The 27,284-nt window shown below is 43.1% G+C and overlaps 1 protein-coding gene across 3 annotated transcripts in view; it reads right to left on the bottom strand.

Moving 5' to 3' along the window:
* Positions 1-17,223, bottom strand: part of PLEKHA2 (pleckstrin homology domain containing A2) — a 61,384-nt gene extending 44,161 nt beyond the window's left edge. The window contains exons 1-3 of one of the 3 annotated variants that reach the window (XM_054700899.1): positions 16,980-17,223; positions 16,533-16,626; positions 4,979-5,142 (exon numbers count right to left, since the gene is read on the bottom strand). In XM_054700899.1, coding sequence (XP_054556874.1) covers positions 4,979-5,119 — 141 coding nt within the window. In that variant the 5' untranslated portion in view covers positions 5,120-5,142; positions 16,533-16,626; positions 16,980-17,223. The remainder of the gene's footprint in view (positions 1-4,978; positions 5,143-16,532; positions 16,627-16,979) is intronic. The other 2 variants (XM_037526094.2, XM_037526095.2) reach the window with 2 other exon arrangements.
* Between the last annotated feature and the right edge of the window lie 10,061 nt (positions 17,224-27,284).

The raw sequence follows: 27,284 nt of genomic DNA, 5'->3' as shown, positions 1-27,284 counted from the left end.
TCACCTGCTTCTTACCTATTAAGAAACTAAGATGTCATATCAGGTGTCTCTTCCCTATAAAAGATGCTTTGTGACAGAACACAATTCCCGATACCTCGCCACAGGCACAGACCCAAGGCCCCAGTTTGCTCTGGGAGACCACTTCTGGTCCATCTCCCGACTCCTGGTGCTCTGTTTTGGCCCCTATGCAGAGCTTCCGTGCAGCTGAGGGCCAATCTCTAATCCCAGGAGAGTGGGTAGGGCCCTCCAATTTCAGAGAAGCCCCTTTTCTGATGGCCTCTTTCCCTGCCCCTTTCTTAAAATTATTTTTTATTTTTTATTTTATTTTATTTTTTTAAAGATTGATTGATTGATTGATTGATTGATTGATTGATTGATACAAGCACTGGGTACAGTCAGAAGCACGAGAGGGTGAGAGAATTCACCAGAGGCAGAGCGGGGAGCAGAGCAGGCAGAAGGACCGAAGTACACTGCTGAGGGGAGCAGCGGGCGGCAGGAGAGGTCTGCGCGCCATGCGGGACCCTCCTCCGGTGGCCGGGGAGCAGCCGGGGATCGAACTGGCACTGCAGAGGCTGTGGGCAGCTTCGCAACCCAGCGCTCAAGCGCTGCGCCACCGGGGAGACCCAAAAATAATTTTTTATTGACTTAACTTTGCATGGTAACATTGTAAGTTCCAGATGTACATCATTAAAAATTAACACATGTATTTTCTACATTATGTTCACCACTAAAAGTCCAATTCTATTCTATCCTTCATCATACAACTGACCCTCTAACCTGTTCACCCACCCCACTTTCTCCTTTCCCTTCTGGTAACCACTAATTGGTCTGAGAGTCTGGGAGTTTGCTTTTCTTTTGTTTTGCTTATTCATTTGTTTAGTTTCTTTATGTAACACATATGAGTAAGATCATATAATATTTGTCTTTCTCTGCTTGACCTATATTTCAGTGAGCCTAAAACTTTCTAGATCCATCCATGTTGTTGTGAATGTCAGGATTCCACCTTTTCTTATAGCTGTGCAACATTCCATTTTGTATAAAGGTATTTTTCTCACCTGTCAGTGGGCACCCAGGTTGTTTCTAATTCCTGGTTACTGTAAATAATGTTGCAATGAATAGGTGGTGCACATATCTCTTCAAATTAGAGTTTTTATATTCTTTTTTTGACTACTTCTTGATCTGAGAATTTTTTTAATTTAAATATTTTATTTTATATAATTCTTACATCTTTTTTCATCTTAGCACAATGTATGCATTTTCATTTTGGTTATATTCCCCATACAATTGTACAATTGCACCCCCCCCCTTATTTTGACTCTAGTCCTTCCTTTCCCTGCCCCTCCCTCCTTCCCCTCCACCCCCCATAGTGTGTCTCTGGTTTATAGTTGCTTGTTGATTTTGATTTTTGATTTTTACTTTGTATTGATTAGTCTTTTTCCCGGTCTCTTATTTAGGTTTTCTAAATTCCTGCTATGAGTGAGACCATCAGTGTTTTTATATTCTTCAAGCAAAATATAAAGAAACAAGATAATGAAATTGTGTGAAATTTCTATTTTTAATTTTTTGGAGAATCTCCATGCTACTTTTCATAGTGGCTTCACCAACTGACAACCCCACCAACAGCACTCAAGGGTTCCCTTCTCTCCACATCCTCTCCAACACTTGTTGTTTCTTGTCTTTTGGATAATAGTCCCTGGTCCTCTTTAGTTTGTTTATATACTCATTACATTTATCAAATGCTGGACACACGATAAACACTCCTTGACTGCTGGGACCTCCCAATCCTGAGTCTTCTGGCTTCTCTTTCTCAATCAGAGAACTTTCTTTCCTCCCCAAGCAACATTAAGTTGACAGTCTATTATCAGTAATAATAGCAGGGAAACTGGAATCAGACTGCCTGGATTGAACTCCTGGCTCTGCCACTTTCTTATTATGTAACCACGGGCAAATTTCTTGCCCTATCTACCTCACCCAACTCACCTTTAGAATTAGGGCAATAATACCTACCAATTAAAGTGGCTATCAAAATGATCTGAAAACCCAACAGTGTTTAGAACAGTGTGCGGCAAACAGCAACAAATGCTCACTAATGCCATTTTACAACTTACAAAAATATCCACTCTCAAGTCTACAGTGGCTGTTTGACCATTAACACAATGAAGAGGTAAGCCAACAACTGAAGAAGTAAATGTTCTGAATTATTGCCATGTCACAGCAAGACACAGTATAGTGAACCCAGATGAAACCTCTGCTTCCAGGGAAAATGAAAGCATCTCCAGCAGAGGCTACAAGTTCCCAAACTCAAAGTGACTGCAGCACAAAGAGCACCCTGGCAGTTCAGTTGGCAGGAAACATAGGAGGCAGCCCTGGGCAGTGGGGGACTTGCTCCAGACCCTGACTCCAGAGAGGTAACCAAAGGGGCAGCACTGAAGGTTAGTGTGGGTTTGGGAACAAAGGGACAGTCAAATCAGGGCAGGAAAGAGCAAAGGAAATCCTGATTCAAGATTTGAGATAGGAAAAATTGTTTTACTTAAAATAAATTAATTTTTTAAACATCAAAAAGAAAAAAGGATAAAAGAGAAAAAAAAAAAAGTTATACATAGAGAGTAAAAAGAAAGACCTGAGATGGTGACACCGTGGTCATGTGTGACCGCTCAGTGACACTAAGACTCAGTCTGTGCCCCAAGGTATGAAGGAGAGTCCAACTCTCAGGGGAGGTAGCTGGCAACAGCTAGAGAGGAGGCCCCAAGCAAGTAGATTTGAGTGAAGAATGACCCTGATATGGGGCCTCCCTGGCGGCACAAGGGGTTAAGAAGTAGCACTATGAAGCTATCCACAGCCACTGTAGCACAAGTTCAATCCCCAGCCAGGTAGATAACCCACATGGTGCAGCAGACCTCTCCTGACTCGTCCGCTGTTCCCCTCAGCAGTGTACTTCAGTCAATCTGTTCTGTTCTGTTCCCTGTTCTGTTCCCCACCCTGTCTCTGGTGAATCCTCTCACCCCCCACACCTCTGGCCTGTACCCCAGTTCTTATATGCATAAATCTTAAAAAAAAATGACCCTTATAGAAGGCACAGCATTAAGCAGGTAAATGAGAACAAAAATTCATTCAAATGACCTGAGCTTATCTAGCAGGTGAGTGGGACAAGGCACACAAACGGTGAAAAAGGGAAAGGAAATAAAAAGATCCAGAGGTCTTAAGTCACCAGGGACTCATCCCTGTCATTCCAGAAAACAAGTCTACTGACAACAACGACTTGATCGAAAGTTCTTTCAACACTGGGAAGAGTATTTCAAGTGCTACTGCCTTTCCCAATGGGATCTGTTCACCCAGCTGTGGGCATCTGTGCAAAACAAAAGCTGGTAAAGTGACATAGCAGGGTCCACAGGCAAACGCAAGACCCTGCATTAATAAAGCTCCAGGTTTATTATGCAAGCATTCTAGGCTCAGGCAAGGATTACAGGTAAGCATGGAAGCTTCATTCTGCAGGCTCAGCACTTTAAATGAAAGTAATCAACAGTTTATCAGGGAAGTGGAGTGAAACTTAGGGCACAGTTCTATTAAGGGTTAAGTTTTTCCTGGAAAAGGTCATTAGCAGCAGCTGACCTGAGTATGTCTTCTATATCTATAAAATTTTTTCTCAGCCATCAAAATTAGAGGACAAATGTCAAAGGTGTTCAGAGGATCACTTTTTCCACTTAACATCTTGTAGCACAAATCTATGACCCTAACACTCGGACTTTCCCCTTCACAAGTCTCTGAACCACAGCCAGATGTCAGCCCCATACCTCTCGCCACCCACATTGACCATGACCCATAATCTGGCCTTTCAGGGACTGATTTTACCATTCAGTGGTCACACCAGTCTTTGGTTCCTCATTGCACCAAACTGCTCTAAGGCAGTGGTAGGGAAAGAGCCAACAGCATTCACAATGCCAGGGGGAAACTGTCAGGGGTAGACTAACATTTCCCCAGACCAGAGACAATGCCAGAGATTCCCAAACATGGAAATAAAACCTTGGGGATCCTGGGCCTCCCTGGTGGCGCAGCGGTTGATCGCTGGGCTGTGAAGCTGCCTGCAGCCTCTGCAGCACCGGTTTGATCCCCGGCCGCTGGCAAGGGTCCCACATGGCACAAAAGACCTCTCCTGCCACCTGCTGCTCCCCTCAGCAGTGTACTTCGTCAGTCTGCCTGTTCTGCTCCCCGCTCTGGCTTTGGTGAATTCTCTCACCCTCCCGCGCTTCTTACTGTACCCAGTGCTTCAATAAATAAATAAATAAATAAACAAACAAACAAGCAAACAAATAAATAAATCTTAAAAAAACAAAATCCTTGGGGATCCAGGTTCGTGCTTGACAAAATACCAAGTAATCCCCCTACTTCTCACTGCGTCTTTGCCAAAGTCAATTCCACTGCTTAATACTCCTTTTTTCTTTCCATCTGTAGCATGAGGATGCAAAAGTAAGTGACCTCCAAAGTCACCTCCAACCCAGGTTTCTGACTCCCAGATGCAGGAGAGCAAAGAAGTCCAACATGTGTCCAGCACAGAGAACCAGGTCACATTCTCTGCTGAGGAAGGGCGCCAGACTGGAAGAGCAGGAATGGCCACAAAGCCACAGCCCTAACAGAGAAGTGAGAGGAAGCAAGGCGGCCCTGGAGTCTGGATCCAGCCTGGGAAGCCTCTGCCTAACTTCTGCAAGTATTAAATTCTCGAGTATGAGAAAAGACAGCAGCTCCCCAGAGCTAGGAGAGATGAGCTTCTTCTTTCTCTTCAGTCTAAGATCAGGGATGGTTTTGTGTGTGCATGTGTGCATGTGTGTGTGTGTGTGTGTGTGTGTAAGGTTTCCCCTCTTTACTGACCAGCAGGTCAGTGCTGCCCATAAGAGATGGGGCCCTTGAGGCTGTTTCCATGTGCCTCCCTCCCAGGCAGTGATGGGCAGTAAGCTGCCCTGCCACCTTCCACCCAGCTGCTCACCTGGGGGTTGTCCATGTACCAGAGAAGGCAGTTGGCCTGGGTATCCAGAATAAAGTACCTCCGCAGAAACTTGCCACTGTTCTCATGCTCCTCGATGTCCAAAAACCCACAGATTCGGTTCTGCCGATCCACATAAGGCATTCCTGGGCTCTGCTCACATCACCCTGCAGGGCAGGACAGAGACAATGCTGTGAGGAGGAGGGAGCAGTGGACCTGCCTTTGACCTGCAGGAAGCTGGCTCTGGCTTATGTCCTCTCTGCAAGAAGATGGGCTGGTGCTGTCTCTCGTCAGCTTCCTTCCCTAGATACCAAATTTTCCACCCCAATCAGACCCTGGAAACCTCAAGTGATCCTGTTCTATGAACAGTCATTTAAGTCCACAAACAGAGCCTCCCTTGTGGCGCAAGTGGTTAACACACAAACTATGACGCCATCGCCAGCCACTGCAGCACGAGTTAGATCCCCGGCTGGCCAGGGAGCTACCCACATGGTGCAGCAGACCTCTCCTGCCTCGCCCACTGCTCCCCTCAGCAGTGTATTTCAGTCAGTCTGCCTGTTCTGTTCCCTACTCTGTCTCTGGTGAATCCTCTCAACATCAACCCACACCTCTGGCTTGTACCCCAGTTCTTGTATGCATAAATAAATAAATCCTTTAAAAAAAAATAAAGTCCACAAATATGTAGCCAACTAACTTTCCTGAGGTTCTTTTCTGTGCCAGGCAGGGGAGTAGGCAACTTTCCATACATCATACATAGAGGACATAAGCCTAGACTTTGGGGCAGAGACCTGAGTTCACATTCCAGTTCTAGCCACTTATTGCATAATTACAAATCTGCTTGTGCCTCAGTTTCTGCATCTGCAAAATGGGGATAATAATAGTACCTACACTTCAGAAGATTTTGGTGAGGATTATGTGCTTGGCACACATTAAGCACGTCATAAACACTGGATATTATGGCTACTCTTCCCAAAAGCCTTGAAAAGTAGGTCATAACCCAATTTTGTACATAAAGGAACTATCTCAGAAAGGATTTAAGCTTCATTTCAAATATCAGGAAGAAGCTCTGCTAAGAATTCAATCATAAACATCAGTCCCTCTAGATCCGTAAAGGAGCCAAGGAATTAAGTCAGAATGGTTCATGGGGCTGTGTGGCTAGGGCTAACCCCTCAGTTCCAGCGCCAATTCATGTTGCCATAACCCAGAGGTTACTTGTAATTGAAACAATGAGGGACGAGAAGAAAGTCCAATCCCCGAACACTTTCACAGATTCCAGAACAGGGTCTCTGGTGATACGAGACAAGCCACACCTTCAGGCCAGTCTTCATGTTTTCTTATGATTTCCTTCAGTGTCTCTGAAGAGTCAAAGGTAAGGGCAGGAGCTCTAATGTCCTCCCCAAAGTGGATGAACACCTTCCAGAAAGTCACACCCAACCTGGATGCACAACATAGGAAGAAGTGGGGCAGAGTCCCATGTGGTCAGAAAACACCATACAACATTCAGATTCTCAAGGACAGACTCCTCCCACTATGGCCTTAGTCTACTGCGACACAATGCTATGAGCCAGCTGACTTAGGGCTGACTACCCTGGGTGGGCAGATAAGCCACACCCATAGCCTTCCAGTCCCAGAGGCAAGTCTCACAAGCAGGAAGACACATTTCCAGGAGATCAGGATATTCCTAAGGGTGGTGACAGTGGTGTGGTCAGTTCTCTCAGCCCCACAAGGGCCCCTGCAATGTTGACAGGCTGCCCCCTCCCCACCCACAAGGCAATCAGTAAACAGTGACACAGTGACGATGAGTCCTCGGTTTCAATAAGGCCATGCCAAGATCCCAGTCGGCACAGAGGTCTCAGTGAGAAAGGAGACTGGTCAGAGGTCATGACTATTCACTGGGTAATGATGGGGGACAAAGAGTAAAGCAAGGTCAAAGATAAAACAGCACAGCGAAAAAGAAAGTAAAAGGAGAAGTAAAAGGATAAAAAGTGGAAAGAGGTTTGTAAAGATGGCAGAGCACAAGGAAGTAGCAGTATAGTGATTGGGGGTGGGGTGGGAGAGAAACATCCCTGCACAAGGCAGTAGGCCATCGGTCAGACTCCCTGCAGTCAGATCCCCTGCGCCAGCTTTCTTCCCTCTAGTGCTAAGCTTTTATCCCAGCTCTAGCTTCACGGTGGAGCAAGTGCGACTTCAGGAAAAGGAAAGAGATGGGCACAAGCCAAGAGTTAGGAACAACCCTTGGAGTCAGGAGAAATTTCCGCCTTCTGGCAGACACTGGCTGATGGGGAGGGCGCATATTCCTGAGAAAGAATGCAGCTCCCTCCAATCCCGCATCTCTCCTCCCCCCCTCCGGAATGAGGGGAAAATTGGAATTCCATACAGAGACAAATCAGCCTGACGGTCAGCTTGCACAGCTGTCAGGTCAAGATGAGGGAGCTCATCCCCCAAGAAAGCTAGACAAAGTCCCTTAAGACAGAATTTCCAGGGGTCTCAGAAAGCAGCCACTCCTGGGACACGTCTAAGAAAAAGCATTGAAACTGCAGTGGGAAAACACACTCGACTGCCTCAGCCCGTTGGAAAACCTGGCATCCAACTTAAGGCTGGCTTTCAAATGCTCCCTTTTCAGTCTTCAGGATTAATCGCTGCCTGCCTTTTCCTCAAGTCACAGGCTAGAGAAAATACTCTCTACAATTCTCCAATGGTCTCTTGTTGCAGGGTCTTCCCATTCAAATAGATCCATGGGTGAGAAGAGACCCTCAAATACCAAATGGAAGGGCAACAAAAAGAAAATTCTGGTTTCAGTTATCTCCTGACTGTAGTTCTATCCTGGGGGGCGGGGAGAAGGGGTGGCTGGGGGGAGCTGCTCAGATGTCCTGAGAAGCAGCTGAGTCACAGAGCTCAGCGCTCATGAAGAAAGTGGGAGGTGGAGGAAGGAGGGCTGCATCACACGGAAACATGGTTATAACTCCCAACCCACTCAGAAGCCACATTCTAAAAAGATGGTGCACAAAACATAAACTCGAGGCCCTGATCCCCTGATAGTTCATTCCAGATCCCATCTCTATATCTCTCATCACAAGAGACAAGGGATTACAAAGAGCTTATTGCTGGCCCCCGGCCCCTACCCCAAATCCCCTCTCTCTGGTTCTTCAACTCTGTCACCATCTTCCAAGTCTCTGCTGGTTCCTTTTCTTTTGCTCAGAGACCCCCTCATACCATGAACTCTGCCACCCCAGGTCTCTACTGACAACTGGGCAGTGGGAGGTGGGGAGAAAGGAAATGCTAGCAATTGGTACTTAAGAAGGAAAAACACCTCTACACACAAACACACGCTGTCACCCCAAAACCCCCCTACCAAAACCAAAGCAAAGCTTTGTAATGTTCTTTCCAACCATCACACACCAGTTACACAGTTGTAACCTTTTCTGACTCACCTGTTATCTTAACTTTCATTTTAACCAAGTTCCCCAATGTAAACCTATTGGGGTGAAGAGCAACCTAGAGTAGTTTTCAGAAGGTGATCCTGAGACAAAAATTGCAGTGTTCATGCCAGATAAAAGCACCAGGTAGTATCCTCTGTAGCTAGTCCTTTCCCCTTGCTCTAGCACCAGTATGAAACAACCTAGCAAGGGGCTTCTTACCCTTCACAACGCAGGGCTGACAAAAAATAGAGGATATGTATGTGGGATGGGACCTCAGTTCAATGCACTCTGTATCCTGTCTTTTCAAACTATGTCAAACCTCCGTAGAGTTTTCCATTTTTAGTGCAAAAATCACAATATAACAATGCTGGCATTAAAAAAAAAAATCTCTCTAGCCAACCATTTTTACTCTTGCATGCTTTTTCATGCCCCTGGCCACACAATCGGCCTTTTAAAATTTTTAAATTATATCACAAACATGTTTCATGTTGCTACAAAGCCTTCATAATCATTATTTTTAATGATTGCATAACTTTACTGGACTGGATTTACTATAATTTACTTAACCATTTCTCTATGATTAGACAGTTAGATTATATCCAATTTTCACTATTATAAATAATGTTACAATTTATATTTTCATGCTATGTTTCTTCTCTTACCCAGAAACAGCAGGATATGATTAGGCCATAGGTTATGATCTTTTACAATTCTTGAGTCCTATTATAAAATTGCTTTCTAAAAATATTTTATGTTTATACTGCAGCCAACAATATATATTGTTTCATCGCTACACTCTTACACACACTGAATGTGCTCATTATTTTAAACTGTTGTAAATTTCAAATATATGATACTCAGTTAAGCTAAACATTTTTTCTTGTTTGTTTCCTGCTTCATCTTCCTTCCTGGACTTTGTTAATTGAAAATCAAAATTATGTGTGCACAAAATCAATCTCTCTCTCTGCTTTCCTCCGTCCCTCTCTGTCTCTCTCTCTCTCTCACCAAAGCAACCCAAACCCAAACCAAACCAAAACATAGCCTCCCATAAGCCAAATAACTACATGATGTGTTTTAATGACAAGTAAAAAAGAAAAGAGAATATTCATATGATCCACATTTCTTCAGGATATAAGTTCCTAAGTAGATGCTGCAAATGAAAGCATGTTAAATACTGAATTTATGGTAAAAGTGAAACTTTGAGAAAGTGAATTTGCATGGCCGTTAACCACTAACCAACAGCAGAAAATGAATTAAATGACAATTAAACCGAGATCTCTCGCCAACATTTGCCAGTTGATCACACAAGCTCTTGAGAAAAAAAAAAAAAAGTTCAGTAATTGCCTACCTTAGAATGAGATTAGAGTTCTAGGAGATATGTCTGTCCAAAATATCTCCTCTATGGGCCTTTCTGGTGGTGCAAGGGGTTAAGACACAACCTATGAAGCTATCCGCAGCCACTGAAGCATGAGTTCGATCCCCGTCCAGGGAGCTACCCACATGGGTTGGTAGACCTCTCCTGACTCGCCCCCAATTGCTCCCCTCAGCAGTGTATTTCAGTCAATCCGCCTATTCTGTTTCCTACTCTGTCTCTGGTGAATCTTCTCACTGCTCACACTTCTGGCCTGTACCCCAGTTCTTGTATGCATAAATAAATAAATAAATCTTTAAAAATTTTTTTAAAAATCTCCTCTACTGCCCATTTCAATGACTTCCCATCATTGGAAAAGATGTGTCAAGAATAAAATTGTCCCCTAGGAGCTGAGGCAACTGATATCTTTATCAGGCTCATTAATAGATAAGACAGCTGGGACCAAGACCCTAAGAAAATAGAACATGTCCCAGTGGGAGACAGAGGCATTTAGAAGGACTAAAAACTGAAGCGAAGATTGCTGCTTCAAAAAAAGGTCATCAACTCCAAAAATGTTCCTAGGATTCTTGCACACCCAAGACAAGAGTAAAACCTTTGTGGAAAGCAATTTGGCAATATATATTAAACAAGTTAAAAATGTTTATACCCTTTGACCCAGTAATTCTACTTCTAGGATTCCATCCAAGTAAATAAACAAAGATGCAAATAAAGATTAAAAGATGGCAACTACAACAGAATTTATAATAACAAAAAGTTGGAAATGCCTTGAATGTCCCAAAGATTATGGAATAATTAAATAAATGATGGGACATTCACACAGGGAAATGTTACATAATCGTTAAAAAACTGTGTTCTCAATTAATTTTATTGAATTGGGAAAGAAAGTCACATGTAAGCTTTTAAAGGATATAATATGATTTATAATATAATCCCAAGGCTCTAAATATTATTTTTGTAGTCCTATATTTGGATAGACAAGGACTGGCATGCAGACACCAAAATACTGGCAGTTATCTATGGGTTATGGGTGAATTTTATTTCCTTCTATGTATTTTCCATATATTCTACAGGGAATGTGTTATTTTATTTGGCAGAAGAGAAAGCTATGACTCCATATATATACCCCACAAACTCAATGCATAACTTTTGAAGCTGAGAATAAATGTTTCAATGCTCCAGAGTCCACAAACAAGCAAATTCCTGCTTAAATTGTAAATCTCTTGGGGCTTTTTTGGTGTTCCACTGTCTTAAACCTAATAAAGCAATATCTCACCCATCACAATTGCCCATGAGACAGGTTCCTATCCCAAGGTCTGTAGTACCCTCCAATCTGGTTGGGTTTCTTATTTTCTATTGCAACATCCTCTTAGAGAGGCTCACTCTTCCCCTGCGGGTTTAGTTCCATACTCTCTGGTCTTCATAAGAGGAACACCAGAGAAACAGCTGATATTCAAGTGGAGGCCCAAATGTCCAAGTCACACAAGGCCCAGTGCCCTGGGAAACACACAGGGACCCTGACAGAGACTCCATGTGAGATTTTCCTTCTTGAAACTTGGGAGAAGGGGGTGACATGTTTTAAATAAATGACTAAAGAGAGGAATAACAAGGTAGCTAGCTTTTTAAAAAGAAAACTATAGTGCTATTTATCCATGAAAGCTGTCGTTTCCTTAATTGGCTATCTTCATTTTCAAGACGGTTGACACAATCTACAGATACAAGAAAGAAGAAAGTGCAGTACGGGAGATCATCTGCCTGACCACTTGATACTTCCAAGGTGAAAAAAGCAAGAGGAAAAGTCTTAAATAGTATTGGCCCCTGTAGGAAATATTCTACTATAACCTCTGAAGGTTCAAAATGAAAAAAAAAAAATTTTAATTTGGAGATTTTTCTTTCATGTTACTCTGTGTGGAGAGCGTAAAGAATTGCAGGCATTTTACTCCAGAAAGAAGCGAGGGGGACAGTTCTTAACATGCAGCAGCATATGCAGCATGCTGCCTGGTTACCCGCCCAGGAAGAAGCAGGAGACAGCAGCGCAATGGTGAGTGAGAGGGATACCAACAGGAAATTGCCAAACTTCTACAGGAGAAAGTTTGCCAGGAAATGACATCAGAGGTCTCAAAGAGGGCTGTAATACAGCAGACAGGAACTGGGGTGTGGAGGTTAAGAGCAATCACTCAACTGCTGCTAGAATACACAGGGGCCATGTTCACCTAGGCGTCCATGCACTGCACACTCAAGTGCATCGTGCAGCCTCAACAATGCCAAGGGCCCAGTAAAAACCAAAGTGACAGCAACACAAGCATATCCCTAAGAAAGGACCCAGGATGTAAACTTGGCCAGTATGGGGCATCTATTTCCTACTGTTAAAATAGAGCCGCATTCTGAAACTATCCTAAAAGCAAATTCCAAACAGTCTGAGGCAGAAGAGAAACATGAGCAAGAAGGGGATGTACTGAGAACTAGTTCCCAGCGGAAGTACAGCGTGAGGAAAGCAAGCAGCTAACCAAAGGAGAGGTTCAAAAAAGGCGCCTATTTGACACCAAGAGCCCCATCCCCACTGGACCCCAGAACCTTGAGTGGAGGTCAAGAGATGCTCAAAAAGGAGTTTTTGTTGTTGTTGTTTTATTTTTTTTTATTTTTATATTTCCCATACAACTGCAAACCCCTTATTTTGACCCCAATCCCTCCTTTCCCTGCCCGCCCCCCCATAATGTGTCTCTGGTTCATAGCTGTTTGTTGATTTTGATTTTTAAAAAGGAGTTTTTAAAGGAAAAAACTAAGGGGGGGAGAGGAGAACAGAAGTAAGAGAACATGGATACCACTGAAATAAAGATGCCAAAAACAACAAAATATGTTAAACACTCATGACCTCTCTTAACAGCAGTCTCATCTATGTTCAGAGAAAAAGTACTTGTTGGAGCCAGTAGGAAACAAAGGGCTGCCAGCAGCACTGGACTCCTGAGACCACCTCCCCCCGACAGAGATCACCAGCGCAGACCAGGAGCTGCATTTGCTTTACAAATACTTTCAGAGCCACAAAAGTCCCCCAGTTAGAAGTTTCACGGTAGGGCCTCCTACCAGTAGCTGCATAGGAGTCCCAGAGCCATCTTCATTTTCAACTTGACCATGCCACCCGCTACAGTATGGGCAGTAGGAGGAGGAAAAGAAAATAGCATGGTGTCTCTTATCTATGAGCCTTTTTTTAAGTGCTGAGGAAAAGTGCAAATGCCCTAAGCATGTCTGCAAAGGGCGTGTGCTCACAGTCACTGGATTTAGGGAAGGAAGAAGGGCTGGGTGTGGTGAGGAGGATGTGCAGGTGACAGTGATCAGTGTGAGTGCATTTGAGGAAAGTCTTGCAAGACCATTAAAAAGGGGTGCTGATTTCAGTTACCCACTGAAGTGGTAGTAAAGTGAAAGATCATGTGTTTTAGAATCAGACTCACTTTACTGAATTCTTCCAGGCCATTTCCTCACTGGCGAAAAAAAAGAGGGAACTCAGGTATGTGCCTACTTCAAAGGTTGTTGTGGGGATTAAATGAAATAATGTGTGAAATTACATGACAGAGGGTCTGGTAAAGAGTAAGCACTGGGTAAATGTTGTTTAGGGGTGTGTGTGTGTGTGTGTGTGTGTGTGTGTGTGTGTGTATGTGTGCATGTGTGTGAAGTACCTGTGAGTAGTGTAAGATTATCATCATCATTGCAGAGCCACCTAACACAGGAAAGGCCCAGCTTCAAATGTCCAAATGTCAACAAGCAATTATCAATGGGAAGGCCTTAACAAGGATGGATCCCTCACAAAAATGGCATAAATGTGACTTCTTTCCTCTACTACAAGGATCATCACATCTTACATCTCAAAAATTTTCCAAAAGGTTAAAAAAATTCCAGGAGATGCATAGATTCCACCTTGGCCAGGCTACCTTGTAAGTGAAGAGAATCAGGCATGTCCTGACACTGTTCCATCCAATAGAGAATCACAACAAGAGAGAGTCACTTTGTAAGCAGACAGCCAAATCTGAGCCCTAGCTGATGGGATGGCAAGTTCTAGCCTTTATCCTTTAACTGTCATGTTCAAGAGCATAAGGACTTTGCAGCCCACCCTCCTTCCTTATCTCAGCTGGCCACCCTCTGTGGTCAGAAAGACATACCACAGATCAAAGCCTTTTGCCCACAACAGGCAGTGTCAGGAGCTCCTGGGACCACCATGATGAGAAATCCCAATTCAGCCTTTAATCTTCTGCAAATCAATTCAATCAACTGGGGTTAGGACAGAGAAGAGAATTTCAGAAGATTAGTTATAAAGCCTAAAAGGTGAGATGGGCTTGAATGGGGGGTCGGGATGCGGGGGGGCAGGGGCAATGTGGGGGGGGGGTTGGGGGGAAGCAGGAGCGCAGACAACCCAAGATTTGGAATAAAGGTCAATGGAATCTTCCAATTACAGCGCATCCCCACAGCACCAATCACAGGCCTCTGAACAGGAAGGAAGGGACCCCATCCTTCCCATCTCAGCCGCCCAATCTCCCAGTCCTGTCCAATTCCCTGTCTCAAGTATGGACTTATATTGGGCAGAGCCAGGATTCTTCTCTTCCCATAGGCTGTCACACAAAATATTTGCTTGACTTCCTTCCTTTCTAAAGCTTAACAAATTAGAATGTAGGAGTCCTGTCCAGTTCAGTAAGACAGATGGAAAACCGAAAGTAAGACAACCAATGGGCTCGAGGTAGGAAAAGAGAAGAAGCAAAGCAACCTAGTCTCTGAGCACCCAGATCCTCTTTTCCAAGCCCTAGAACTAGAATATATCTGCCAGAACAAGTAGTGCAACAACAGTTCAGTGAATCAGAAGGGATATTCAGTGCACTATAAACCATAGCAAGATCTAATTTGAGGTTTCTTGAGTCTTTTAAGGGGGGCATCACCCACCTGTCCACCTGCTCCATGAAGAGGACAGGAAATCAATGATGTGCCTTTGAATGCACACAACAAAGACAGTACTCCTGTTGCTTGGGTCTTCCTAATTTTTCAGCACTTTCAGCAAATACCCCACAAGCCAGCAAGACGACTGCTCTGGGATATGGGACAATAGGGTTAATGCTTTTCCCTTGCTACCTGCGCAGAATCTTCACAGGTAATCACCGACCAAAACCTGCAAGTCCTTTAACCTCTATAAAATACTGAACTGAATGTTTCAGCTCACTCTGATGACATGAGGGGATCTGAAGGCCCTACTTCCTTAAACAGAAGAGAGAAGAAAGCACCAAGGGAAAAGCAGTATTTGCAAATTCTCCACCAAAGAGCAGGTGGTTTCCAAATCAATACCTAGGCGACTACCTGTTTATAAACTGAGCAAGTCTTCCTCTTCAACAGCTATGGAGAACTCCATTAGGTGTGCCATTGACACTTTGTAAAAAGTTGTTACAAATAGAACCTACTTAGGACTAACGCCAACATCCAGAATAAACCTTCACATACCAAGTTGGTAGAACTAACTTCTGAAGCTTGAGGCACTGCCATAAGGCTCTTTTCCATTTGGACATGTACAAACAATGTGCTTAGAGTCATTCATTCATTCCACAAACATTTACTTAGCAACTACTAGATGTCAATATGGGGCTGGCCAGATTCTAGCCTACAGCTAAACCTTTGTTGTGGAAAAAAAAAAAAAATGTCATCTGCCTTTATGCAGCACACAGTGGAGCAACCTAACATCTGAAATGATGCTTTTTAAAAGCTGGCTTCTCCAAGCAGGCAGAATCTCTTTTTTAGCAATGGCTTTGTACTCGAGGATGCCTGTCCCTGGCCTCCGTCAGAACCTAAGCTCCCTGAAGAAAGTGGCAGCTTTTTGTTCATCATGTGCTCCATGTCCTCATCCAGTAAATGCAATCAAATACAACTGAAATAGAAAACAAAAATTTCTATTCTTCCAAGACCTTGGGCTTTACTCTTCCCAAAGGCTTTCCCACTAGGGGAATGATGAAGCTCCAGAAAGGAGAAAAAAAAGGGGGACGTGGTTACATATCTTAAGAACAATGGGAGTAGGACTTTGGAAGCTCAGGGTGAGTGCAACCACCCCTCAGCTTTCAGAGGTGCCTCCAAGGACCACAGCTGGCATCCCTGTAGAAAGCCTCCCCCCTCCCTCTTGTCTGTTTATTCTTCTCTGGGGAAAAAAAAAAAAAAAAAACACACATTTGGAGTCCTAAAGAAGCAAAGAAGGAGAGGCAAAAGAAGAAATTAGAAGGTGAAGCTACATCTTGAACCTATGATCACCAAAAAGGAAGGAAACCTTAAGGGGAAAGGCTGAGGTGCAAAGCTGGCCCCGGGGAGGAGATGTGTAATTCCCAAGAGGTGGCCCAGCCGCGCCTCCTCTCTGGACAAGCCTGGACACTCTCCTTCCTACAAGGCTTTTTTCTTTTTCCTCCTTAAACAAAAACAAAAAAACAAAACAAAAAAAAAACACTTGAAATAACAGTCTTTAGAAGTAGAGCAGAAAAAGGAAGCGTGTAAGGTAAGGAAGAATTTGGAGAGAGAGAGAGAGAGAGCTTGCTCCCCTTCAGCAGCTTTCCCAAGCTGGCACCAAACCTACAGTTTTTGGACAGTTTCCCTTCAAGTCACCCCTACAGCCCAGAGTTCCAGAAGCCCGAGGGCCCGGCCAGACCCAGAGGAAAGGAGAGGCTCCTTCTAAGGGAGTATTCAGGGCCTGTCACGTAATAAGGTAATAGGGGACGAGAAAGATGAGTCTCCATAGCCCGATCCGTGCCAAGGGACTTGCCTGGGACGTGCTCTGCGCTCCTCCCCTACCTGCAGCCCGGGCAGTCGTTGCGGGACCGGTGCCCTGCGCCAGAACCCGCAGAGAAGTTTCGCCGCTGCAAACGTGAGAAAATGCAGCTCAGCAAAACACCCGCCCCCACCCTCCCGCAGCCCCACCCCCGCAGCCCGACCCCTGGCGGCCGCGACCTTGGCCACCCCGGACGCTCCGGGGTATTGGAGGAAGGGCTGCCCTCGGGGCTTTCCCGGGGACGGGCGTCCGCGGCCGGGGGCTCCAGGGACTCGCCCCTTCGCGGTCTGCCACTGGGCAGGACGCACCCAAGCCCGCCTGCGCCCTGCGCGCCCCCGCCCGGACTCCCCTGCGCCCCCAGCCCTCGCCTGCCCCCGCGCGCCCCCTCTGCGACTCTCGCGCCCGTGCCCGCGCCCGCGCCCGCGGGAGCGCCCAGCTTACCCCGCCGTGCAGGGACCGAGCCTCGGGCAGGGTGGGTTACATCGGGCAGGACGCGCGTCTCTCGCGGACTGGGCTGTAGCTCCCGGGGGATCGCTTTATCTCGCCGCCAAACTCTCGGTGCCTGTCGCTCCTCTGCCCCCCGCCCCCCAACCCCTCCTTCTCTCTTGTCTCTCGGCTCTTTTTTCCGGGTTAATTACGTTTCGCATTAAAGCAAAACCCAGCCCCGGATGTGAGTACAATGCTCAGCGGAGCCAGCCGCGGGGGGAGAGGGGTGCCGGGGCGCCGCGGGGTGGGAGGGGGCGCGGCCGGGCGCCGCGGGCTGCGCGGAGGAGGGGCTGCCCCGAGGCTGGCCCCCTGGCGCCCACCCGGGCCGCCTCGCTCGCAGCTGGCCGCGGCGCAGGTGGGACTCGAGCGGCCGAAAAGGCCGAGCGGAGGGAGGCCCTGGCTTTTGCGCCGAGCCCGGGGCAGCAGGTGGCCGGAGCCACACAGGGGTCCCGAGCTGCGGGCATCTTACAAGGTGGGAGGCGGGGTGCAGCGTGGGCTCCCTCTTTAACCCCATGTCTTCTTCCCAAAGCCCCCGGCCGGCGACTTCAGCCGGGCCTCCCTAGGAATCTGAGCCCAGAGTCAGGGTCCAAAGAAGCTGCGCAGATTGTTCCGGTTCGACCTGCGGGTGCTCCAAGAGCCCACTGGAGCCCTGCTTTCCAATAAGGATATAGGGATTTTTTTCAGACTGTGGCCCAAAGTCGCTTTCCTGTCTCTGGGAGTGAGGGTGCTCTTGGGGGGGAAAATGGGAAATACACAAGCAAGCACTAAGTAACTGCAGCCAAAGGGAACTTAAGAAAACGACTGTGCGCCCAGCGCAGCTACTGCGTTTATGATTCGCACAGCATCCCTGTGGGTATCAATCCCGTTGGCGATGAGGAAACCGAGACTCAGACATTAAGTAATTTTCCTGGGTCCCACAATCAATGGCAGGTCTATCAGGTTCTGACTCGGGCTTCCCACGTGGGACAATAGACGTTTAAATATGCATAAAGTCAGGCGCACACATCGGAAATGCAGAAACATAGTGGATTCAACTCGGGAAGCAGGACCACGAGATGCAGGTCCCGGGGATTCTAATGTGAATGCGGTTTAGACGGTCCCCAGTCCTAGAAGTGTCTGAGGGAGGAGAAGGGGTCAAGGACGAAGACTGAGTGTTGTCAGTGACTGAAAGGCTGGTTCACATCCCAGTTTTGTAGGGGAAAGGCATACTCTTCCAAAGGCTGCAGGACCTGAGGCAACCGAGATTAGGAGTAGGGGGCAAGCCCTGTGAGCAAGGAGGGAGGCTGAAGGACGACCTGTAGGCTGCACACACCCCGAAAACTCCAGTGATGAAACCACACAAGTTTCCTCTTCCATTTTGATTGCCAAAGCAAAATGAGACACCCTGAGATCTCAGGTGTGAAAAAAGGCTGTTTGCTTTTGAGAACATTTTGCTTTGAATGAGGAAGGAAGGGAGACACAAGGAAAAAAAAAAACATTTCCTTTGAAATAAATATATCAACGTTATTTTTTTTTTATTTTTTTGGCCTGGGAAGATTTTTGCCACTCCCATAAATTTCAGGCAGCATAGCATGTTGAAGGGCATGTTCTCTAGAATCAAATGGCCTGGGTTTGAATCCCAGCTATACTACTAGTTAACTTTGATCCCTGGGCAAGCTCCTTAAGCTTTCATGCCTCTGCTTTCTAAATCTGGGTCATTATGAAGCGTAAATGAGTTAACATTTGTAAATGTTTGGATTACTGTAAAACATCAAGTAGGGCCTACGAAAATGTTTTTTAATTTAAAAATCAAATTACAGTTTACAGCATGAAAAGGAACAAAATTCTATCCAACTCTAAGACACTGCAACTGGAACTGAGGGATTTCCAGTATAAGCAGTGAGGTAAAAGTCTCAGCTTTCATGGTATGGTTCATATTAAAACCCATAAAACTCTACTCCCCATGGGGCCTGCCAGAGTCACTCCATCACAGAGCCACAAATATTTTCTGAGCACTACTGTATTACATACAATGAGGACCCAAAGGCCTTGGGGCTTGCTCAGAAGAGACAAGTGTCCTGGACAGTTGAAGCAGCCTGTGTCCTTCCTCGAAGTGCCATGGGAAAGGCACTGAGAGTTAAGTACTATTAGCTTTTAGAGCAACGTGACTTCTTGGTTGGGGGTCGGGGGGGGGGGGGGGGAAGGGGATGTCTCAAGAAGAGGCGAGCTTTGAAATGACTGAGAAAGGATGGGCACAGTTACCCGTGAGGGAAAGTGAGAACATCTTGGGCTGAGGAGAGGGTGCTCAGTGTCCTTTGAATGATGCTAATATTTCACTGGAAGCCTTATTTACTGCTCTGTTTGCCCCTAGCCAGAACGTGACCCCAGTTGCACTACAAATTTCTGTCCTGCTTCAGCTCCCTTACCCCTGGATTTTGGGATGCTTCCTCAGTCAGCTCCCACCATCTCCACCCGTATTGCACACCGCAGAGCAGAGGTCACTTGTCCACTGTTGTCCTTTCGCCATCTCTTGACTGACACATTTTGAAAGTATTTCCATTGCCTGATTTTATGCATTAATTTTTTTTAAATGCAATAAACAGCCCTGATGTCTGAAAATGTGACTGCCTGGGGAAAAAGGAATGCCAAAAAGGGATTTCACCTCAGCCATTTTGGTCCCGTTGTCACATCATTGTAGAGGAAGTTCAACAATTTGCTCAAGGTTTTGTAGCTAGTTAGTGACAGTTGGTTTTAGAACCCAGCGTTGACCACACCCAGTTTCTTCCTGAGTTGATGTAGGACTACTAGGAGATGAAGACTTCTAGCCCAGAAACCAAGAATCTAAACAGAAAGCCTTATGCTCAATGCTATCCATTTATTTTATGCACTTTCTATTCATTTTTAATGTTAATGGCTGTATAACTGTATGACCTAATAACCTTTGGTAGTGAGTGGTTCACCCTCCCGGAACTGCATTCTTCTCTGTTCTTAGAGATACACCTTATATAAGGCATCAGGCTGCAGCTGGGGCCAGTTAGTTTTATTTGGGAAAGTGTGGGGCTTAAGAGGCCAAGATCCTTGGTTGATCCTGGCTCAGGCTGGTTAATTTTGCACAGAAATAAATTGCCCCAAGTTAATATATTACACTTCTGCTCCTACTTTTTTTTTTTTTTAATAAATAGTACTATTGCTTTCAGTTACGAAGTATGAACGTTTTTGTGGCATCCATTTCCAGAAAGATTACTCAAACTACTATTGTTATAATCAGTCCTATTCATTCAACAACAATTATCTGAACTTACTGCCATTTTCCCTCCCCTCTTTCATTTACTTATTTTCCAGGTAGTAAATAAATGCAAATTGCCTTACATGTATTATCTCACTTATATATTACAACACTGGGTGCAAGGTACTATTACATCCCCATTTATAGATGAAGTGACTAAGGCATAGAGAAGAAATCTAGGTACAAATCCATGCAATCTGATGTCAGAACCTGTCCTCTTAACCGCTGAGTTTATGAAGAATACAGAAAAAAAACAAACTATTTCCCTTTCACATTTTTTATAATTATCATTATTTACAATATCCATTTCATTTCACCTAGCAACTTCATATCCAAGGATGTGTCCTACAGAAAGTCATATATTATTAATATGAGGTATATAAGGGGTATATGTTATAATGGAATATATATACATCTATATTCCATACACACACATATCAGACTGCAGCAATTTTATAATGGTGAAATTGGAACTTACTCTAATGCTCATCAATAAATATTAAATGTAATAGGTAAATACTAGTACATCCATAGAATCTTACACCAGGCAGCTGTTAAAAAAAAAATTGAGATACACCTCAGTATGAAAAGTACTATTTGAAGTGGAATAAAATGTGCAGACCTGTATGTCTACATGATATAATACCATTTCTGTAAATAAAAACTATACATGTTCATTACATGAACATGTCTAGAACATTGCACTCCAAAGTGTTAACCACAGTTCTCTTAAGTCTTTGGAGGAGGGGTTATAATGGTAGATCTCACTTTCTAAGAGATGTAGTTTGATTTTTTTTTTTTTGCAATAAGCATGCATAAGCTTTGTTATCAAAAGAGGGCAATAAAAATTTAAATTTTTAATTTTAAGAAAATGTAAAAGCTCTACGAGGAAGCATTTTGCATCACTTGAGTCCATCACTTAGTAGGGAGGGGATTAACGTATACAGAAATAACTATCATAAAACCGAGAAACCGATACACAGATACAGATAGAAGAATTCTATAGGAAAATTGCAACCAGTTGTGGTTGAAAGTGAAGGAGAAAATGTATGAAGGAGATGGCACTCTGAGAAAAGGTGGATTTCAGATAAAGGGATTTTCAAGGGCAAATCATAGAAGTAGGACTGCAAGGGAAGTCCTACTCAGGGAAGTATGACTGATCCAGTTCAGCTAGAGTGCAGAGGACAGAGTGAGGATTTTTATGAGGAACAAAACAGGAAAGGTGGCTGTAGGATCTTTATTGATAAATTAATGAATTAGTAATGTAAGTAGTTATATAGTGATAAAGTAGTAACAAGTAACAAAGTAGTTTAAATAATAAGGTACTTATTACTTTACTTATTACTTATTACTTATTACTTTTTTCAGAGCCTCTTAGGGTCTTTGACAGCATCAGAAATGAATAAGCAGTTTCATAGTGACTGCATAGTAACTGAGTTGTAGCACCAAACTGCAGGGGATTCCTGATTCACTATATTTATCACCATGGGCCAGTCACTAATCTATTTCTATAAAGTGAGGAAGGTGGTGAAAGCAGATTACCTATCTCATACTTTTGGCGTTGAGACTGAATGAGTCAGTGTTTTTAGGGTAAATAAGTGCTAAGAATATGTGTTAAATTTTAAAAATCTGTACCATGCTTTTAGATTAAAATCATGACTTTCATCTTGAAACTTTTATTACAAAGAGCTAATATTACCTGATAAATTGTCTTTTCTTCCCATTCTCACAGGATTATAGATTATTATTCTCAAATTACAGGGGTATAAGCCAGAGGTGCGGGGAGTGAGAGAATTAACCAGAGAGTGGGGAGCAGAACAGGCAGATTGACTGAAATAACACTGCTGAGGGGAGCAGGGGGCAAAATAGGGGAGGTCTGCTGTGCCATGTGGGTTGCTGGCCAGTGATAGCTTGATAGCGAGTTCTTTAACCCTTGCTCCACCAGGGAGGCCCCCAGAAGAATTTAGGTTTTAAGGAGAGAGATATAATCTCAGAATTACAGTCTGTCACGAACTGAATTCATGAGTCCTTAATCTCAGTTCAGCCATTTTTCCTCAATACCCAGTATTATCTCCTAACTGAATTCTCAGTCTTGAGAACTGGAAAATGAAGAGTGGAAGAAACCTTGGCAGTTTTTATCTATAGGATGAGGGAAGCAGCAGTAAGGGACAGTAATAAAATAAAAAAAGATAGAACTTTAAAAGAACATGTGAGAGTTTGTGTATAAAATCCAACTTATAAAATACAAACATATAATTAAAAACATGTACATATATATTATACATATATACACACATATTTACATTTTAGCTTTTTAAAAGATTTTTAAAATTTATTTATGCAGGGCCTCCCTGGTGGCACAGGCGGTTGAGTGCTGCACTGTAAAGCTGTCCACAGCCTCTGCAGCGCGGGTTCGATCCTGGCCGGCCGGCAAGAACCCCACATGGCAAAGCAGACCTCTCCTGTCTCACCTGCTGCTCCCCTCAGCAGTGTATTTCTTCAGTCTGCCTGTTCTGTTCCCCACTCTGTCTCTGGTGAATCCTCTCATTCTCCCACCCATCTGGCCTGTACCCCAGTTCTTGTATAAAAAATAAATCTTAAAAAAAACCCAAACATTTATTAAAAAAAATTATTTATGCATATAAGAACTGGATGTAAGTCAGAGGTGGGGACGGGGGAAGCTGGGTGAGAGGATTCAGCAGAGACAGAGTGGGGAGCAGAACAGGCAGATTTATTGAAATTCATTGCTGAAGGGAGCAGCAGAGGATCTAACTGAAGCCCAGCCGCAGTGGCTGGTGATAGCTTGATAGCACTGAGACTTTAACCCCTGCACCACTAAGGAGAACCCCAGATACATATTTATATTTTTATATACACAGATACATATTTATATTTGTATGTGCATATATACACCTATTTATATATTTGATTTTACTTTATTACTGTCCCTTACTGTTATTTCTCTTATTCTATGTATAAGATATACACAATACATTAATGTAGGATATATATCATAAATACTTAATTACAATACAATATATCCACGATGCCTATGATAGTGAAATAGGTGCTAAATATATGGCTGTACACACACACACAGAGCTATGGACTGAATTATCTTTCCCCAAATCATATGTTGAAGACCTAACTCACATTGTGACTATATTTGGAAATAGGGCTTTGGGGAGGTAATTAATGTTAAGTGAAGTCATAAGGTTGGGGTCCTAATCCAATAAGATAGGTGGCTTTATAGGAAGAGGAAACAATCTCTCTCCCTCTATGTACCACTGAAAGATATAGCAAGGATGTGACCATCTGCAAGTTAAGAAGAGAGTCCTCACCACAACCTGACCATGGTTTGGACTTCCATCCTCCAAAACCATTAAAAAATAAATTTCCGTTGTTTAAGCCACCCATTCTATAGTATTTTGTTAGGAAAACAGACAGACACAGACACATATATGTTAAGTATATTATATTATACTATATTACACACATTATAATATTATATTATACACATTCATATGTCAAAATTGTTTATTATTCACAAAGTTTGGAAAACACTATGTAGCTAAATCTGACACTAAGCTAAAGCTCAAAACCCAGTGTGTATCCTGTCCCCAGAAATAATAGTCTGCTGGCCAAATGCACCATTCCTATTGATTCATGCTGATGGCATTGTTTTTCCATCCATTTGAATAAGTGCAGTGCGTCACTAGGATTCCTGGGCTCTAAGGTATGCCCTATGATTATATGGGAAAGACTAGGCCCGTGGAATCAGAGGCAGAGAGAATGAATAGCTCTGGATCCTTGACCATGCAGTAGCACTATATTTTACTTTATTTTTGCTTAGACTAGTTATATAATTCATTTCCTCAGCACTCAGCCTTCTCAGGGGCTGTTATTAGTAAATACTTGTGGGTGAATATAGTTAAAATCATTAGCTGAAATAAACTCTATCCAGTTTTAGTCCAAGATATGGTAGTCAGTTAAGTAGGTTGACTATGGTAGTCAGTTAAGTAGGTTGACTTTTATATCAGTCATTTTCAACACAAGCTGATTATTGTCAAACAAAGACAAGGAAAAAGGATATTTGGGTTTAGATCTGTCCATTATTTTGTTAATAGGAAGTACATGTACATAGTACAAAGTTTAAAAGGTATAAAATATTATGAGTAAAGAGCTGATGTTTCTTCCACTCTCATCCTCCAAACGCTGTTTTCCTTCTCAGAGGTAATCAATATGTGTATGTGTGTTCAATAATGAAAATACTCAGTTTTGCAAGGATATAACTATGAAGGCTAGCATTAATTTCTGAGTGGTAGGTTTATAGGTGATTTTTAAAAATATTTTTGATTTCTGAATTTTCCAAGTTTTCTTCAATAAACATTTTTTGATTTATGATTAGTTTTAAAAGTAAATCATTTTTAAATTAGAAGTAACTTGGAGATTTCATGACTGCTTTGTGATTAAAAAAAAGTAAACTTAGAACTAACTTTCTCCTCACTTTAGAAATATCTACCAACCTGTGGATTCATTTTCGAAAATTTTTTAATCAACTTTGTACCCATACATATTAAAATCCTTGCCACTGAAAAAGATATACAGAACCTGATTAGCGATTTGAAAACCAAGACCTAGTGAAACTTAGTATGAGTCACTGGAGACATAACTTGCTCAGGAATGTTCTTTCAAACCTCATCATAATTTGTATGACGACTTCACATGTCTGTCAAACTATATTAAAATTAAGTGTAACACTAGGCTGGAGAATTAAACCCAGTCCAGTGTAATGCCTTCATTTAGAAATTAAACAATAACAAACTAAATTTATTCTTACTTAATGATGCTGTGGATGTTCTAACTGGGTAAATTGCGAAATGCACCCACCAGCATCTGATGGCAGACAATGCCAGCAGTCCTGATTCAATGAAGATATACATAGGAGCAAGACCCTGACCTAGAGGTCACCCTTTTTGCAACTTCAATCTCTGGAACAGAATTCCTGGTGCTCACAAAATAAAAGGGGAAGGACCTCAAACAGCCAAAGGCCCTGCATTAAGGAGAGACTTTCTTATGCTTACTTATTGATTCTGATTGAACATCTAATTTCAAAAGTTCCAATTTTGTGGTTTCCCCATCCTCAGCAGAAAGAGCAGGAGAATGGAGAAGCTGCAGGAGATGGAGGAAGGGTGGGGATGGAGAGGAAAATAACTTTATTCGGTTCATTCCTTTGTCTTTAAATGGAATAGCTGACAACCACAAAAGAGGGGAAAGAAATTTATTCCCAGAGGTTAAATGTGCTTAAGACTATCTTCATTCCTGGAAATGACCTTGGGGTAGGAAAAAGTGGTTGAACTGTGATCAGCGCCTCTATTTTGAGTGGAAAGTTTCACTGATTTTGCTGGTAGAAGTGGCTGCTTTAGGCAGGGATCACCTCTGGGGTGATAAGAGGAAGCATTGTCATTCATGCTCTTTTGTACTTTAAGTTATATGCATTACATATATCTTTTTCTTAATAGCAAAAAAATTAACCGATGCTCATATAAAATAATTTGCAAATATGAGGTCTGTGAAAAGAAAATTGTATAAATTAAGAATATTGAAGACCTGAAGTCATAAGGCTCCTAGAAGAAATCACTGGGGGTAAACTCCTTGATACTGATCGCAACAATTAATTTTTGGATTTGACACCAAAAGCAAAGATAACAAAAGCAAAAATAAGTGGGACTACATTAAAATAAAAAGCTTCTGCACAACAAAGAAAACCATCAACAAAAATGAAATAGCAACTTACTAAAGGTGAGAAAATATTTGCAAAGTATTATATCTGATAAGGGGTTAATGCCCAATATATACAAAGCACTCATGCAACTCAATAGCAAGGACAATAGATGATCTAATTTAAAAATGGGCAGAAGAACTAAACAGAAATTTTTCTATAGAAGATATGCAGAGGCCAACAGGTATATGAAAAGAAGCTCAAGATCACTAATTGTCAGGGTGATGCAAATCAAAACCACAATGAGATATCCCTTGTGCCTGTTAAAAAGATGATGATCAAAAAGACAAGAGAGGGCCTCCCTGGTGGCACAGGCGGTTGAGCACCCCACTGTGAAGCTGTCCCCAGCCTCTGCAGCACGGTTTGATCCCTGCCGGTGAGAAACCCAAATGGTGCAGCAAAACCTCTCCTGTCTCACCTGCTGCTCCCCTCAGCAGTGTATTTCATCAGTCTGCCTGTTCTGTTCCCCTCTCTGTATCTGGTGAATCCTCTTACCCTCCCACACATCTGGCTTGTATCCCGGTTCTTGTATAAATAAATCTTAAAAAAAAAAGAAAGAAAGAAAAGAAAAAAGATAACAAATGCTGGTTGGTGGGAATGTAAATTGGTGCAGCCATTATGGACAACGGCATAAATTTTTCTCAAAAAATTAAAAAGAAATTTGATTCAGCAGCACCACTCTGGTACATGTCTAAAAGGAACAAAATCATTTTCCTGAAAAGATATCTGTGCCTTATGTTCATTACAGCATTATTTATAGCAGGCAAGGTATGGAAGCAACCTAAGTGCCCATCAATGGATAAATGGACAAAGAAAATATGCTTCATGTGCAATGAAATATTTTTGTCACAAAAAAGAATGAAAGCTTGCTATTTGTGACAAATATGGATGGGCCTTGAGGGCGTTAAGCTAAATGAAATGAGTCAAACAGAGAAAGACAAAAAACTGTATGATTTCACTTATATGTAAGATTTTTAAAAAGCTAAACTCATTGCAACAGACAGATAGGTGGTTGCTAGAGGCAGAGGGTCAGGAGTGGGGGAAATGGATAAAGGTACAAACTTCTACTTATAAGAAAAATAAGTTCTGGGGATTTGATGTGACTATAAGTTGAAAATATTATATTACACATTTTAAAGTTGCTAAGATGGTAAATTTTAAAAGTTGTCTCACACAAAAATCGTAAGCATGTGAAATGATAGATGTTAACTAA

This window comes from Talpa occidentalis, unplaced genomic scaffold (genome assembly GCF_014898055.3).
Source record: "Talpa occidentalis isolate TD23 unplaced genomic scaffold, MPIMG_talOcc4v2.1 talOcc4.4, whole genome shotgun sequence".
Taxonomy (NCBI): domain Eukaryota; kingdom Metazoa; phylum Chordata; class Mammalia; order Eulipotyphla; family Talpidae; genus Talpa; species Talpa occidentalis.
This window is presented reverse-complemented; position numbering and strand designations above follow the sequence as displayed.